This window comes from Antechinus flavipes, chromosome 4 (genome assembly GCF_016432865.1).
Source record: "Antechinus flavipes isolate AdamAnt ecotype Samford, QLD, Australia chromosome 4, AdamAnt_v2, whole genome shotgun sequence".
NCBI classification, from domain to species: domain Eukaryota; kingdom Metazoa; phylum Chordata; class Mammalia; order Dasyuromorphia; family Dasyuridae; genus Antechinus; species Antechinus flavipes.
The window spans coordinates 398,950,048-398,967,058 of NC_067401.1; the positions used below are offsets into that span (position 1 = coordinate 398,950,048).

The window sequence follows — 17,011 nt, forward strand, 5'->3', positions numbered from 1 at the left end:
TATATGTGCGGATCCGTACAGTTCTCTTGTTGCACAAAAAAAATTGGATTCTGTAGGTAAAAATAACTTGGGAAGAAAAAGAAAAATGCAAGTAGTCCACATTCATTTCCCAGTGTTCCTTCTCTGGGTTTAGCTGATTCTGTCCATCATTGATCAATTGGAACTGAATTGGATCTTCTCTTTGTTGAAGAAACCCACTTCCATCAGAATACATCTTCATGCAGTATTGTTGTGTATAACGATATCCTGGTTCTGCTCATTTCACTTAGCATCAGTTCCTGTAAATCTCTCCAAGCCTCTCTGTATTCTTCCTAATGGCCATTTCTTACAGAACAATAATGGAATACAACTTTTCTTATGTGAAAACTGAATATTAAATGTTAGGATTAGTGATTTGCTGTCTACAGATTTGATACTTTACTTCCATCTTGATCATCGACTATGCAGCCTCTGTGTAATGTTAGGAAAATAGAATGGGAATCAGTCTTGAAAAGATAATCTTTATTAACTTACTCTCCAGATTCCAGTGTACAACTAAGTGCTAGACATTACATGGATATTGTTTTTGGTATATTAAAAGGTAAAGAATTTTATATTGATTAGAAATATCCCAAAATAGAATGGCTATTTTGTGAGGAGGTAATATATTTCCTATTGTAAAAAATGCTTAGGCAGACGTTGTTTTACAGTTTGTCTGGGATGTTATAAAGAAGATTATTACATTGGATGGGAGTTTCAATTAAAAATTTTATAAGTGTATGCCTAAAGATGGTTATACATCTGAAACCCAAACTAGTAACCCGGAGTTTATTAAATATTTCAGCTTAAACAAGCTCCTTAATCCAGATTTGAAACGCAAGAGGAAATCAGCTTACAACATAAATAAGAAAAAGTATGTCTTAATTCCTATTTTATCAAGTTTTATCTTCATTCTCTTTTATTACTACTACTTTATTCAGTGTCTGCTTTGTGCAGAGTAGGACACTATTTTAAGTTACATGACATCTAGAGAAGAGTTGGGTACACACGTTTATATCAGGATGGTTAAGAATCCATAGGGAGAAAGCATCTTCTCAGAAAGATAGATTTCTGTAGGCAAAAAAATGTAACTTCTGTATCCCCGATTAACAATACTCCATTTAAAAAGTGATAGCTCAATTAAGGTTTTCCTAGCAAGATTTTTTTTTCCTTTCAAACTTACATGCACTACACAGAAAACACCAAAGACACTTTGAACTTTATAGTTGAGTCCAAAAATCATTTATTAAGAAACGTCTTATGCTAAATGTTGAAAGTACAAAGACAAAAAATGAAACAGGCCTATTTTCAGGGACTTACATTTTACTGGGAAATAATGTTTGTATATGATAATTTGAAAAAAGATGAGAAAGAACTTAACTATATAAAAAAAGCAAGATATAAAGAACTCTAGATATTCCAGGAAAAACTTTTAACAGCTTTGACTATTCCTAATTATGGATAAGGGATTTTGTTCTTTGCCATTGGTGTAAAAACAGAACATTTTGTTCTAAAAATCCTAAATTTCCTTTTTTAAAAAGCAAACCTGGTTTTATATTTTACAATATTCATGCGATTTGAAGAACTCTTAGAGCAGGAATAAGAGCAGCTGTTAATTTAGTGTTATTTTCATGCAATTTACCTGTGGGCCTATGGTGGGTCTCAGCGCTCCCTGCCTGGCTCAGCCTGTTTTATCAGAACAATTTGCTTTGGCAATACTTATTTTTTTTTTAATTTTTTATTTAATAATTACTTTATATTGACACTCGTTTCTGTTCCGATTTTTTTTTTCCCCTCCCTCCCTCCACCCCCTCCCCTAGATGGCAAGCAGTCCTTTATATGTTGGATATGTTGCAGTATATCCTAGATACAATATATGTTGCTTTGGCAATACTTATTGCTGAACTTTGTGATTCATCTCAATTCTGCCTTACAGATTAATAAGTGTCTTTTTAATCTAGGACCCATAAATCTCTTCATAGGTTTCAGAGTGGCAGGATCTGTGAATGTAGATTGGGGAAAAAAAATCTTAAAATTCACCAACCTCTGACAAAAATTTAGCATTTCCTCCAATTATAATTTTAAAAAAATTCTGACAAGGTTCCATAAGTTTCACTAGACTGCCAGAGGGATCCAAGAAAAAAGATCAAGAATCATCTCTGCTGCTGATTCCCATACACTAAAGTTATGTGTGTTGTGTTGGAGGAGGAAGCACTATAATGTTAATTATATTAATACTTTACATTTACTGAATCTTTTAAAATCATTTTGTCAGAATTTTAGAATTGAAACCCAAGTCTCTTGAGGTTATTGTATATGTCTCTTTGCCTCCTGGGCCAGTGCATTTTTTGCATTATACAAGACCTCATTCCATTATAATCTTAATTTTTATGTTGTAAGAGGTGAAGCTAGGGTAGTGTTCTTTTAAAATATGGCTTGTTTCATTTACTGTGTTTGTCAATACCTTTCTTTGCTTTTACTTAAAATGTTAGGAAAGTTAGAGGGAAGAAGTGAAATGCTCATTTGAGAAGAGAGGAAATTACCAGTAGAACAGTAAGATGGAAATGTGATGAATAACTGACACTTAAAGTGATTTCTTATAAAACTGAGGGATAAAGCAGTGCAAATATAATCCGTTTTACAGATGCAGGAAACAGATGTGGAGAAATAAAATTATTACTGATGGTCACACAACTGAAATATTGGAATGGGATCGAACCTATAGTGTGGGGTTTTCTATCAAAACAATTTGCACAGCTTTTTCCACTTTCCCTATATGTGGTCACATTTGCATATTGAGGAAAATGTTTTCAAATACATATATTCAAAAATAAATGTAATTGGATTTCTTTCAGTGGCTTAATGACAGTAAAGATTATTCATAAAGAAAATTGTAATTTTAAGTTTCTTTTCAGAATATCTTTGGTTGTTGCTAAATTTGGAACTCTTGCAATTGGTTTCTAAAATAACTAATAAACTGGCCTGAATTTGAGTATTATTTCAGACAAATAAAAAAGAATTTAATTGCTTACTGTGGGCCACATTCTATGGAATAGTGCTAAACACTGAAATAAAGGTTAGAGATTTTACTTTGGAGAGCTGGAATACATTAACATACCCTTTCAAGTAGCAGTAATCCTGTGACTTAATAACTGCAGAGTGGCTGTGAGTGATCCACTTTAAAATGAACCAGGCAGTCAATAATTAGGGTCATGATGGAAACTACAGAACTTAAAGGATATTTTACAATCTAGTCACTGATTCCAGGGGTCAGCTGTGTTACTATAAACTCAAGAGGAAAAGTTACTTGGGCATTAGTTAATGCCCAATTTTTTTTTTTTTTTTTTATCCACAGATAATGGTTTTTATGTTATAAATAACCTGAGAGAAGTGATGTTTATAGAACTCATGATTATGTTATATGCCTATCTTTAGTTACTGTAATTTTTTTTTTTTGCTGAGGCATTTGAGGTTAAGTGACTTGCCCAGGGTCACACAGCCAGGAAGTATTGTGTCTGATGCTAGACTTGAATTCAAGTCGTCCTGACTTCAAGACTGGTACTCTATCCACTGTGCCACCTAGCTGCCCTTAGTTACTGTATTTTTATTACACATTATACTACTCATTTTCTTTTCCTTGGATAATCATTATTGCACAATAAAGAGGTATCCCAAGCCACATTTTCTAGTAAAATTCTTAGATGAATTTTAGGTGAATTTTTAGTTATTAAATATTAATTTTGCTGTGTCTTCTGTTCAAATTTCTTAACATGATGAATTGCTATATAACAGCCTATTATCTTTTCTGTAAAACACCTTTAAATTTGTTTAAACTATTAAGCACTTATATTTTATCAAAAGTAAAAATAACAATTTGTAGTTTATTCATTGTTCCTTTTAAGTAATAGTTTGTTGTCAACTAGCATTTCACAAAGGTTTAATGTTTTTCTTGTAGTCTCTAAAGAATGACTTATTAATTGCGTTTATCCTATCAAGACTTAGAGGTAAGGTAAAAGCCTTAAATAAAGTATCTGGAGAATTATCCTATAATACCACAATTAATAAATATTAACATTTTCTTGGGGAAAAAAATGACAAACTACAAGGATTTTATAAAGCACCAATTAGGAAAAATCTCAATTTATAATCTATGTGTGTACTCCAATTTTAAGCCAGTATTGTTTATAGATTAGCTGACCTTTTAATATTAAAAACTTTCCGTTTTGAAAAACCGAAGGAACTTAATTTGACTAAACCTGGATTTTTTATTTTAATTGTTAATACATTTTAGTTTGATTTTTATTTGTGAATTACATACATGAAATGTGTGCTTTTTATATGCTGATTTTTATATACTTGTCTATGTATTATACACACAGATTCACTCACACACACATATGCATGCATAAATTCTGAATAAATAAACTAAATTGTTTTCTGAAATTTATTGTTCTTGGAGATAAGCTTCTAGAGGTTATGTCCCATACACAGAGGACATGTATTAGTAACACAACATGGTTCTAAGAGGTCATCTAACAATTTTCTACTTATGTTATTTAAAATGATGAAAGCCAATAAAAAAAAAAGAACTCGAACCATTATATGGTTCCTAGATGTTTTAAAAGAATACCGTAGTGATATAAATATGAGCACCCTCCTAAAATGAGATCTTTGAAAGAGGAAAAAAAAGACCACAGGTATATGACAAAAATAGGCAAAATTATATGAAAGTTAAAAATTTCAAAAAACAAAGATTCTATTCATTTATCATTTTTGTCTATATTCATTATTCATTTTCCTCACCTTTGTTTCTAATCTTTTCACCAAGAATACAATGTTTTTACACAAGTCAGATTTAAAGGAGGAGTTGCCCATGTTTTGACTAGTGTGATATATGCAAAATACGAAAGTGCCCATGATTGCTTAAAAAAAGGATAAACTAATGTATAGTAAAATTTCTAAATTTAAAGTTTATTTCCAGCCATTACAAAACTAGAGAGCCTCAGTTTAAAAGAACCTGCTGAACATTTGTATCCCAGAAATACTAGATAAACATTTTTAAGGCAGTATATGGCAACACTGAGACTCTGTATACTTACTTGTAGTGGAGTGATACTTCTAAAGCAGTAAAAGTTGAAATTTCTACTTTAAGGCTTCTCTAACTACTCTAAAATATTTTAATTTCACTTTCGAGAAACTCCTAACAGCAGCAAAAATGAGATTTTGAAAAGCAATGCCTTAGTATATAGCATACAACTTATTACTTTTGCTGAAGTAAATTATAGTTTCTATATCATCCAGACCTCACACTAGAAGAGTAGTGGAAAAAACTGAAACTCAAGAGCATGATCTTCAGTGGTTATTCTGACATGTACATATTTACTCTTGTTAACACATTAATTCGTGTGTACATTATTCAGAACAACTTAGCACAGCAAAAATATCTTACCCAAGTCTGTTAATAATAATTATGCTAAAGATCAACAGTAATTTGTCTGGGGCCATCAGGTTTCCAAAATTCCATTTATAAATGAATACAAAACAAGTTTTCACTTAAAAACTTTAATAAAGGCTTTGAATTAGTTATTAAATTGCATATTCTAACAATTATGTGTGACCTTGTATATCAATATTAACTCCACTACCCTGACTTTTAAAATAACAAGTTGTATTTTTTTTGTTTGGTTACAAAAGTTAATTTGGTGTAGGTTCTAAATGGAGCAGAAACTCCACTGTTGAGGAAGCAGAGAAGATCAATCAGCTTTATACACTTGCCTTACGCATTGCTAGCCACACAACCTCATCACATTTCACAAAAGAGCATATTTAATTCCACTTTAATTCCCGCAATTTATATTATCCTCTTTTTACTACTTTCTAAATCCTCTAGGACAATATCTTCAATGTTTAGTAAAAAACGTATTACACGTTTATCCAGAAAATAGTTAACACTTGTTCCCTTGTCAGTTTACCATGTAAAAAGTCACACACATGATTAAAACAATATCACATCAGAAAACAAAATGACTTGGTACTTTGTAAAAGTATGAAGATGAATATTGTTATTTGCTCATGGGATTTTCTCATCCCTAAGTGTACAAATTTACTGAGATTTTTAGTAGGAGAAGATTCCAAGTGTTACCCTACTTATGCAGAGTTTTATTGGCTCTCTTTATCTGAGAATACAGAATTCAGATACACCATTTATTTAGAAGATCTATTTCAGGTAATTCTACTTTATCAGAGTAATATTATAAGGTTGGCTCTAATTTTTTTATTTACTTAATTGATTTTAAGACATTTTAGGTAGCTATTAACATACTCTGAGGAAATGCTGGATAAGATATGTTAGTAAAAGATCTCTTCTCCCCAGTAGATTTGCACATTGTTAGATATTGCTAGTATAAAACTAAATATTAAAATCTTACATCTTTAAGGCATTTAAAAGAATAGCCCTATAAGCAAAGAAACTGATAGACACACCAAAACTAAAATTTACTTCTTTTCTGTTCATAATACTACAATTGTGCATACCCCACAAAGCAGGGCTAGAATTAAGATATCAAAAGGGAGATGTTACTTTTCTTTTATGAGGAGGGAATGGAAACTGGATATTAAGATAAAAAGGAATATCATTAAGAGGTAGAAAAGATGAAGCCTAGTTAATTAGTTACCTCAGACTGGAAGTATGTACAGTATGGTTAAACTAATATGTTTTAAATTTGTTTTAAACTGGCGATATTAATTTTATTTACAATGCTTCTAACAAACTATAAAATGTCATATGAACACATTATTGATAAATATTGCCTTTTCACTAGTTTACTTAGATACATACAATGGTTTATGAATCATTAGTTATAACTTTTAAGTTAAATTCAAATTCAGCCATAGATGAGAACCATTTTACTTTAAAAATATATGTTAATCTTGATATTCAGTGTCAAACTTTACTAAATGTCATCCAAAGATAAAAGAGCACCTTCTGTAATCCTGTCCAATTTTTGCATAATTGTTCTTACCACGACAGAAAAAAAAAAAAAAAAAAAACCGGTTATGAAGATTAAGGTCCCTTAAAATAATTTGTAAATTAAAGAGTAAATTCAAAAATTCAAATATCCACCCCTCAAGTAGTTCTCATAATAATTTGTAAACCATTGATCAACAATACAAAGTATATACCTTTTCATTTCCTTTTTCTCACAAGATAATTTAGTTTTAAAGGCCTATTTAAGTAAGTGGTTTTCAAAGTACACTGACCATAGATCATCAACTTACAAGCAGTGTCTTGGAATGATTAATAAAATATTAGAGATTCCCCTTGCCCCCAGATTCTCAAAGTGCTTGACAAAGATTAAAAAAACAAAACAAAAAAAAAACACCCTTTTTCAAGTTACAAGTTACATTTTTATAGCTGGAGAACTGAGTTGTACTGACTCAGCCATGTTGTGATTGGGATGCCAAAGATATATAACAAGTTTTAAAATGTTACAGTTAACTAAACAAAATGATTTAATAGCCCTAAATCAAAAGGATTAATATTTACAGAAAATATTAAATTAAAAGCCTAAGTTATTATAAAACAATAAAATAAAACTGCCATGCCTGTTACTTAGCCTGTAAGGTAGAGCTAGCCAAAAAACCTAGTTTTTATTGATTAAATAATTGAACAATCTCAGTGATGCAAGGGGACAAGTCATTTAACCATTCTGGAATTATTTCTTCATCTGTAAATTTTTTAGGTCATAGGTGTGGGGAGAAAGGGTTGTACTAGATTAACTCTCTGGTCCCTTTCAAAGCAGTAAATTTTATCATATGATTTTATGTAGTAGAATTCCCATCAGAATAAGATTATGATCTACCATATACCTAACAAGTAGTGACCCAATCTGGGCTTAAAGACTTTTACTAGGGAAAGGGGGGTAAGGGGTAATGTTTGAGAGGTATGTGAGAAGAGTGTGTTAGGAACTCTCCTTTTTGCAACTTTCCTATTTGTTCCTAGATTTGTCCTCTGAGACCAACGAAAACAAATTTCAGTCTCTTTACCACAGTATAGTTCTTCAAAAACTTTTAGATGGCTATCAGGTCCCTGTCCCTGATCTTCTAAGATCACTCCACTCTGTTTTGAAAGGTGATACTTGCTTTTCATGGAGTATTAGTCTGTAATTATATACAGACTATATATATATATATAGTATTTAAGATTGTAAAAGCAACCTTTTTTTTCCCTTCATAACTGAAGTAAAGCTAAAAATGATTCACAAAGTATAATTTGTGCCACAGTATATTTATTACAGTGAGGTAAGTTAATAGGACCTTGTTATTCTCATAAACACATTCAACTCTCAAACTGTGCCAACAAGAATTGTGGGGGAAATTGTAGGAGTAACATGGTCCTATAACATTGGCCACAAACTTAGAAAAATCTCCATTTTCCCTTTTCCTAAAACTGTAACCAAAGTGACAAATATTTTTGTAATAAACATCCCAAAAGAACTTTATTATGTCACTAAAGAAAAAAAAAAAAACCCAAAACCAAAGGCCTTAAAAATCAACTTTTTATAATATCTCTAGTTTTTTAATTAAAAAAAAAAAAATCCACCCATGTCATGATCCTCAAATCTTTTAAATTAAACCTACATTTCTCAAGGTCACAAATTATTTCTCTAAATGATTTTGATATTAATTCCTGAAGATACTTATAAAAAGATTGTTGACTTGACAGATACTAAAAAAATATTTTATACATGTAATCTCTTTTTAAATGTTTTATCTCATTTACATTTCTAGGAATAGTCATCCTGTATTTCTAAATTTTTAATTTATGAAGTACTCAAAAAGTAATTTTAATAGTTAATTATATACATCTATCAAATGTTCTTTAAATTCTATCTAAATAGTATGATAGTTGTAGGCATCAAAAACATCTAATATGTAATTACCTGAAATCTTACAGAAAACTAAAAAAAAAAATACTTCAGAAATATGTCTTAAAGTTCGGTTATAATATATCAGAAGTATAGGGTGTAGCAATGCATTTTGAGAAGGATGCTTCCTCGTAAAAGCTTGATTTACTAAAAATATGACCCATATTGTTACAATCTAGGAATTATAGTTACCAAGCTGGAAGGGCTTTTGAGGAGTTACCTGGTTATATAAACTGGTATAAAGGACTATTTAGCTGAATGAAAAGAGGTATATTACCAAGGTATATATTGCAAAAAGTATAATTTTTTTTAGCTATGGCAGATCTCAAAAACTGCCTAGTAACTGACAAATTGTAAGCTATTTTTGTGGAGGAGATAACAGATACCAGTGGAATCACAGATTCTCCAACTATGAAAAGTATTGTAATATAATCCATACAGGAATCAACTTTAAAACTGCTACCACGCTGTCTGAAGTCATGGTTGAAAATAGCTGATTTTATCACAGCTCTAAAATTACTATTCTGAAAAAATGTTCTAAAAAAGTAGAAAAAATTTACATATATAAATTACAATAATACTGTTTGACTCCACCAAACACATACAAATCTCTAATGGCTAAGCAAGTATAGTTAAAAATCTGATTACTAGTTTTACTTCTTGCACAATAATTTTTTAAAAATGACAAATGAAAAATTAAAGTTTTAATATTGAGACTACTGGTGGCATAATCATGTGAAAATTATGAACAATTATTAAGCTTAAAACTTCAGTAGTTATTTTATGATTAAAGAAAATTTCCTATCAAGACTATATTTGTTCCTTAAGTACTCTTTGTTGTACCAAAAAAAAAAAAAATTACCACACTCGATTTTTACAAATTTCCCTGAAGATGTTAATGAATCTATTGCTTTAATTCATAAACAGTCCTTTGCAAAATGTATCATTTACCAGGAGACCTATCTTTTGTCAAGTATTTTCTATGATCAGAAAACAATTTACCAAATTTGTGTTGCCAGACAAAAAAACCTGGCAATATAGGAAGTTAGTGATGGTTTTACCTTGCAGATAATAGAAACTCATTTAAGATGCAATCAACAAGATAATAGTTAAGACATAATTGTTTTAAAAGCTCTACTTTCAAAGTAGGAAAATGTTCATTTCTGAGGGTTAATTTTATATTTTTAATATGGTTTAATTTTGATAATTACTGGAATTGTCCAGACAAATTAAATTATTTAAGTAGTAAATTTATATCAAAATTCTCATAACCTAGAGTAACTTATTCAGTTTTTCTTCTAGAAAACAATTCTTTATTAAAATGTAAATTTATAAAAACTGCTAATCAATGTTGTTTCTGAATACCTACCTTGCATTCTATGAGTGCTAATTTAAAACTGTTAAAAGTTGATTTTCAATATGTAAGAAAACTACTACAAATGTGATCTTAAGAGATCACACAAATTATTTTAGAGATATGATGAAGCTCTGATTATTTCTTCAAATTGCTTGGTGTGATCTTCAACTCTTTTATCTTCTCTATCCCAAGTTGAAAATCTTACAGATCATTTTTATATTCCATCACAGTTACATGGTCTACTGCACCCAAAGAATATACTCAGTATTTGGATTTCAAACAATTTAAGTATCATTAAAATTATCCTTTTCAAATGAGGAAACAGGAAATTTTAAACAACACAGTTTAAGCAAATGTTTATGCTGGCATACAGTCGTGTTGGGGCCATTTTCATTTTTGGCTCTCACCTAATAAATATAGTACTAATGATTTTCTAAAACAAAAGTATCTTCAGTGAATGCATCAGAACACATTTTTTTCTTCTCAGTAGAAATTGGAAATAAAGTTTCTATGCTGAGTTTAGCAGTAGATGCTTTATAAAATATTGGTTGAGTTTAATTTATTAGCAGTTTAAATTATATATAATAGAAAGGAAAGTAATTTTAGGTTTCTTTCCTTTTGAAAAAAGGATAAAAAGTTAAATTTCTGATATGTCTATCATTTTTCAGTTGATTAAATTTAACTGGTAATTAGATCTTTGTAGCAAAATCCACTGCCATCAATGGACATGAAGTGAAGTGCTGGTGCCAGAAGGTTAAATCACATCCATTGTGAAATTTCGAATTACATCCAGAGCTCCAGTATCAAAGCCACACATATCCAACATGCCTCTATCATCTGGGTCTGCAATGGTAAAACCATTTGAGGTCATTCCACAAACAATCAATTTAGCTGGAATGTCCATTTTCTGTAGAAAGAAAAAGATTCACTGGGTAAAATCAAAAAATAGATGAAAATTTTGATCATTTTAAATATGGATTAAATTTCTATACTAAATATACAGCATGTGAAAATTGAACTGCTTTAAAACTCCTCTGTAAAAAATCTAATGAAGACTCTAAAGTTCCTTCCAGTTCTAAATCTATTAACTTATGTCATTGAGTTAAATATTTTTCAAAATATTTATCATGTCAAAGCCCTGGAATTATGATTATGTAATAGCTGGAAATACCCTTTAAAATATGTTGGCATAAAAATTTTAAGTTTATAACTCTAATCTTTTTTTATTTACAAATATATTAAGTACATTAAAAATGTACTTAATTTTAATGCCTTCATGCTTTATCCAAAGGCAGCATTTCACTAAATATTTTAGATTTCATCTCATTTTCTTTATCTGTAAGCTGAGGGACTTCAATTAGATGCTCTACTTGGCAGCATTCACATTAGAAGCATTTATTAAGTGCCTACTAAGTGGCAGACATTTTGTTAAGTGCATTATAAATATCTTATTTGATCCTCTCAACAACCCTGAGAGCTAGGTGTTATTCAATACCATTTTACAGTTAAGGAAACTTGAGGCAGACAGTAGCTAAGTGATTTGCCCAAGGTTACACAGCTAGTGTGTCTGAGGCTAGATAGGAATTTAGATTTCCTTGACTCCAGCGCTCTAAACACTGTACCAATGAAATTTAGATTTGCTGCTTTGGTTTTATGCAAGCCTTTAGTATATTTCAGAAATCCTATTTGAATTTATTAAGCATCTTAAAGTGACTAAAATAAGCACAGTTAAGTTACATGTAAAGCCTTTTCTCCCTACTCTTAGAAATACATGTTTTAAAGGTTAGTAGTTATATGTTTTAAGAATGGCTACAATTAAAAAAAAAATGTTCCTATGCCTATTTAGTTCTATGCCTTAGATATAACCAACATTACTAGAATACCACTTCTTTTTCCTATCCGACTAAGCAAAACTAGATGCTACCAAAATTTTTTCTTTGTATATACTAAATGTATTAAACATAAAAATGAAAATATTAAAATTCAATTCACCATCCGGTAATCCCTCAGAGCCATAGCTGGATGGACACTTCCAAAATAGGTCTCGTTATCAGTGAACACAATGAAGATATCAGCAACTGTATTTGTCTTCTGAGCCCATATCATTGGAAGAGAACAATCAGTACAACCCATTGGAATCTTAAAAAAAAAAAAAAAAAAAAAAACAACCAGTATCTTAGCATGTTAGATAAATCTAACAAACTTAGAATCACTTCACTTATGGATTTGCACATATATTAAATGCTTAAACTGGAGGGCTATATTAGCATGTATTTAAGGTAATTGTTTAGTCTGTTATTGTACCCAATTTGTTACATGAATTTATGAGCCATTTCCTAGATCTGCATCATAAGCACTATAAAGAAACTCCTTTTTACCAAAACTTTTAAGAAAAAACTCCTCCCATTCTTTGTATAAGTGTTATGTATTACCTTTTTTTTTTTTAAAAGCTTATTTGTATAGCCTCTCTCTGGTTTGGTTTGATGAACATAAACCAAAGAAATGACAGAAACAGACAAGAGATGAAATGGTTAGAACACTGTTCCTTTTTTCTAGTATGAGATTCTTTCATATTCAATTCCATCCTATCTTCTTCTGCAGCAGATTGTCTATCCTTCTACCATCCCCACCTCATTTATTTTCAATCTCTTCCTGCCTACTGGCTGCTTTTCAATTACCTACAAATACAAATACATTCAAATTCCCCATTTCTTAAAAAAAAATTCTCCTTTCATCTGTCTATCTCTACTAGCTGGGGTCCCATGGCTTTTCTTGATTTTGTGGCTAAACTCCTTGAGAGGGTTCTCTACAACTGATACACCCCACTTCCTTTCTTCTCACTCTCTTATTAACTCTTTAGTTTGCTGCCATCACTATGTTACTGAAACAGCTCCATCCAAAGCTGTTGCCAAATCTAATGGCTTTTCCTCAGTTTTCATGTTTCTTGATCTGTGCAGCCTATGACATTGTCGAGTGTTCTCTTCTCTTTGATAGTCGCTTCTATTTAGATTTTCATCATACTGGTCTGTCCTAGTTCTCAATATACTTTTTGAGACTGATTCTTCTAATGCGATGCATCTTCATCTAGGAGACACTTAAGTGATGGTGGGTTTCCCTCAAGGGCTCATTCTATTTATTTCTTCTATTATTTTGCTTGGTAATATCATCACCTCCCATGGATTAGATCTCTGTGCTTTTGATTCTCAGTTCCAGGTCATCTATCATTCACCGGTCAAACTGAACTTCCTGAAGCACAAGCCCTGACAAGGCCACTTTTATATTTCATTAGCTCATACCCATTGCCTCTAGAACCAAATATAAAATCCTCAGGCATTCAAAGATCTTCCCAACCCGGCCCCTTCCTGCCTTTTCCAGTCTTTTGACACCTTCTGACCCCCTTCCATATGACACTGTTGGTTGTTCCTCACAACTCTCCCATTCTTATACTTGCATTGGTTGTTCCATGACTGGGATTCTTTTTCTCCTCATCTCTATCTCAAGAAGCCTATTCTAATCCCTCCATTGGCTTGCTCCAATTATTTTCAAGTTAGCCCATATCTTGTTTGTATGTTATTTCTCTCATTAGATTGTGAATTAGAGAAAAGGGTGTGGATTTGAGTTATTTCTAGGGCTTGGCTCTGTGTTTGTCAGGTATTTGATGCTTAATAAATAACTGCTGACTTGATGAATTCCATAGATCAAGATAGTGACTCTTGTGACAATGCTGTTATAATTTCCCACATAAACCTTGAAAATTTATAGTGAGATTTGTCATGGTAATATGTAGGAGATACAAACCAGTTGGAGTCATAACTACTCTTTCAGAATCATTTCCAAAGGAAATAAGTGTCCATATAAATATCTCTGTAACTACAGTGAATTTTATATGTATATCTATCTTCCTTGAACCTACAAGTAACTTGTTTATCTCCACACTATTTTATGCTATAGAATCCTTTGCTCCCAGTTTCATACTATTTCTATGTTATGAAAAGAAAGGTGATACTTCAGGAAACAAAGAAGTGAAGCATAGTGGTACAAACCTGTATTCCTAGCTTCCCCAGATAGTAAGGCAAGCAGGATCGCCTAAGCTTGAGCTGTAGTGGGGCTAAATTAATCAGGAATCTGCACTAAGTTCATATATGACAATTTTTCCCAGGAATGGGAGCACTAAAAAAAGGGGAGGTAGAATGTGAAGAAGCTCAGGCTGGAAGCAGAGAATGATCAGAATGGGATAGGCCTATTAGTAACCTTTATACTTCCAGCCTGGGTAAAATAAGAAAATAAATTAAAAAAAAATAAAGTAGGAAAATTCTGATCAAAGAACATTTCTTCCCTCTTCTTGATGTACATGGTATGAATTTAGTACAATGGAATTTGTTTATCAGCTGCAAAATTTTTTTAAATTATTGGATCAGATTTAATTGTGAAGCAAATTGTATTTATCTTCAAACAAAAATATCATTTATAACAACTGTCACCTACCTCATCCATAACTTTCAATACTTGACACAAAGTCATATCCATAGTCACTGGGCATGGTACCATTTCATGTGAAAATGCAATTATATGGGAATCTTTTTCTGTTCTTACAACAACCTGAAAAAATCCAATTACAGTCATCTTCAGTACATTATTACATCTATAGTAGATATATATGTGTAGAGAGTTGGAACCTTGTTTCAAGTATACTTCTTTCAATTAGTGTGTTATATTACTATGTGCTTGTGTAATACCTCTCACGCTGATGGATTTGTGTATACTTGTTTCAAGTAAGACTCTTCATCCCAGAGGAAATCTGCTAACAATATCTGGTTTGGTGTTCTCACCTTCCTGAGAAATCAGGGAGGGGGTGATCACCTCTTTTTGGGGGTTTTCACCTCTCTTCCTGAGAAGTCAGAGAGGGCATGACCACCTGTGTTCTAAAACAAAAGAAAGCGGGAGATGTAGAGACTGGAACTTTGGAGAAGTATACTTGGAAAAACGGTGTTAAGTCAGTGGAATTGATGAGATAATGGTTTTCTAATTCACATATGTCTAATATGGTATAATGATATAATCATTTTAGTTTGATAAATGATATAATCACTCTAGTCTGGCTTATACTCAGTATACTGTAATGATGTAATTGTAATAGGATATTTACAGGCTGAGAGAACTAGGGACAAAGTCAGACTCAGAATGAGACTGGTTGAGACTGTCAGACTGTCAGACTGCTGGAGGAGACTGGATCAGACTATGACAGACACAGACTGTGAAGGAGGCAATAAAGACTTTAGACTCTATTCTTGTCCATCCTCATGGTGACTATCTTTCTGAGACCAAGGCCCTTCCAGAGAACCTCCAGAAAACTAGCCTGAACATGACATTTATGGTAGATAAAGAAGGTAATATTTCCTTCATTTATAGAGTAGAATACTGAAAATTAAAGCAGTTAAATGAATTATTTAATTGGAGTCATTTAACATACAGTGACAGAATCAATAACAGAACCAAACTTACATCAACTGAGTCCTAGTTTACTTCTTATTCCAAGACTATGTTTATTAAGTAGTTGTAATGAGTATCTAATTCTTAAAAACTATTATTAACATTTAATTCCTCACTATTTAAAAACTATATTTATTTACTATTTTGTCAATAACAAAATCCAATACTGATATAAAAAGTAATAATATTTGTCAAAAAGTAAATATAAGTCTAATTTAATCATCATATCAAAATATATCTTAAAATAATTATTTTACAGCCTAGTTACATAATATTTTAGAACAGAAAAAAATATGAAAAAGTATTAATTTTTCTCACCATACACATTGCTGCAGCAATTGTACTAGCATTGAGTATACTGCCCAAAACTCTTTGATCCATGGAACCACTGACATCAACAGCTAGCAAGAAACGTTTTCCTGTTGGTTCAACTGTCTAAAAGGAGAAAAAAATAATTAGATATTAAAAAAACTTAGCTCTCACTACTGTCACTCTCTGCTCAAGAAATTCCAATGGTTTCTTCTTATTGTTCAGATAAAACACTACATTTTGAAACTTAAAGCCCTATAATATCTAGTTGCAGTCTTTCTAAGCTGATGCATATTAATCTTTTTAAAATTTTTATATTCTAACATTCTAGTCAAATTGGTACACTTAATCTTCTTCAAATACAAAATTTGATTTCCAAACTCTATAACTTTGCACAGATGACAAGTATCTCCTCTTAAGATAAATTCCTCTTATTTCTACATCATAGTCTCTTAATTTTCTTCCTGGAGCAACTTAATTGACTTAGTAAATTCTAATGCCTAATCCAAAAAATTATTTTGTATTTTCTATATCTATGTTTGGTTGTTTTCATCTAATAAAATGCAAGCCATTTGATGATAGTAGTTTTTAGCTTTACATAGCCAGTAAAGTACCCAGAACATGGCAAATACTTAATAAATGACTTCTGAATGATGAATGGAAGATGAATTTGATTTGTCCTGCTTGATCTCAGGAATACAAATAAGGAAAAAAAAGGTAGAAATTACAGAGAAACTCACTGTAGCTTGATGTAAGAAAAAATTCTTAACAAATCAAAGCAGTCATGAAAAAAGCAAATGTACCACACCAATAAAGAGGAAGTTAAAGCAATTACTAGGAATTACTTTGTCCAATGATATGCCATTGGATGAATATTTACAAAAAATATAAATATCCCAGATAAATAGAT

The 17,011-nt window shown here is 31.3% G+C and overlaps 1 protein-coding gene across 4 annotated transcripts in view; it reads right to left on the reverse strand.

The window, feature by feature from the left end:
- Positions 1–1,237: 1,237 nt before the first annotated feature.
- The window catches only part of RO60 (Ro60, Y RNA binding protein), a 45,477-nt gene continuing 29,703 nt past the window's right edge, over positions 1,238–17,011 (reverse strand). For all 4 annotated transcript variants that reach the window (XM_051998731.1, XM_051998730.1, XM_051998729.1 and 1 more), the window contains 4 exons: positions 16,111–16,227; positions 14,788–14,901; positions 12,295–12,441; positions 1,238–11,209 (listed from right to left, as the gene is read on the reverse strand). In XM_051998731.1, the coding sequence (XP_051854691.1) occupies positions 11,057–11,209; positions 12,295–12,441; positions 14,788–14,901; positions 16,111–16,227 (531 nt within the window). In that variant the 3' untranslated portion in view covers positions 1,238–11,056. The remainder of the gene's footprint in view (positions 11,210–12,294; positions 12,442–14,787; positions 14,902–16,110; positions 16,228–17,011) is intronic.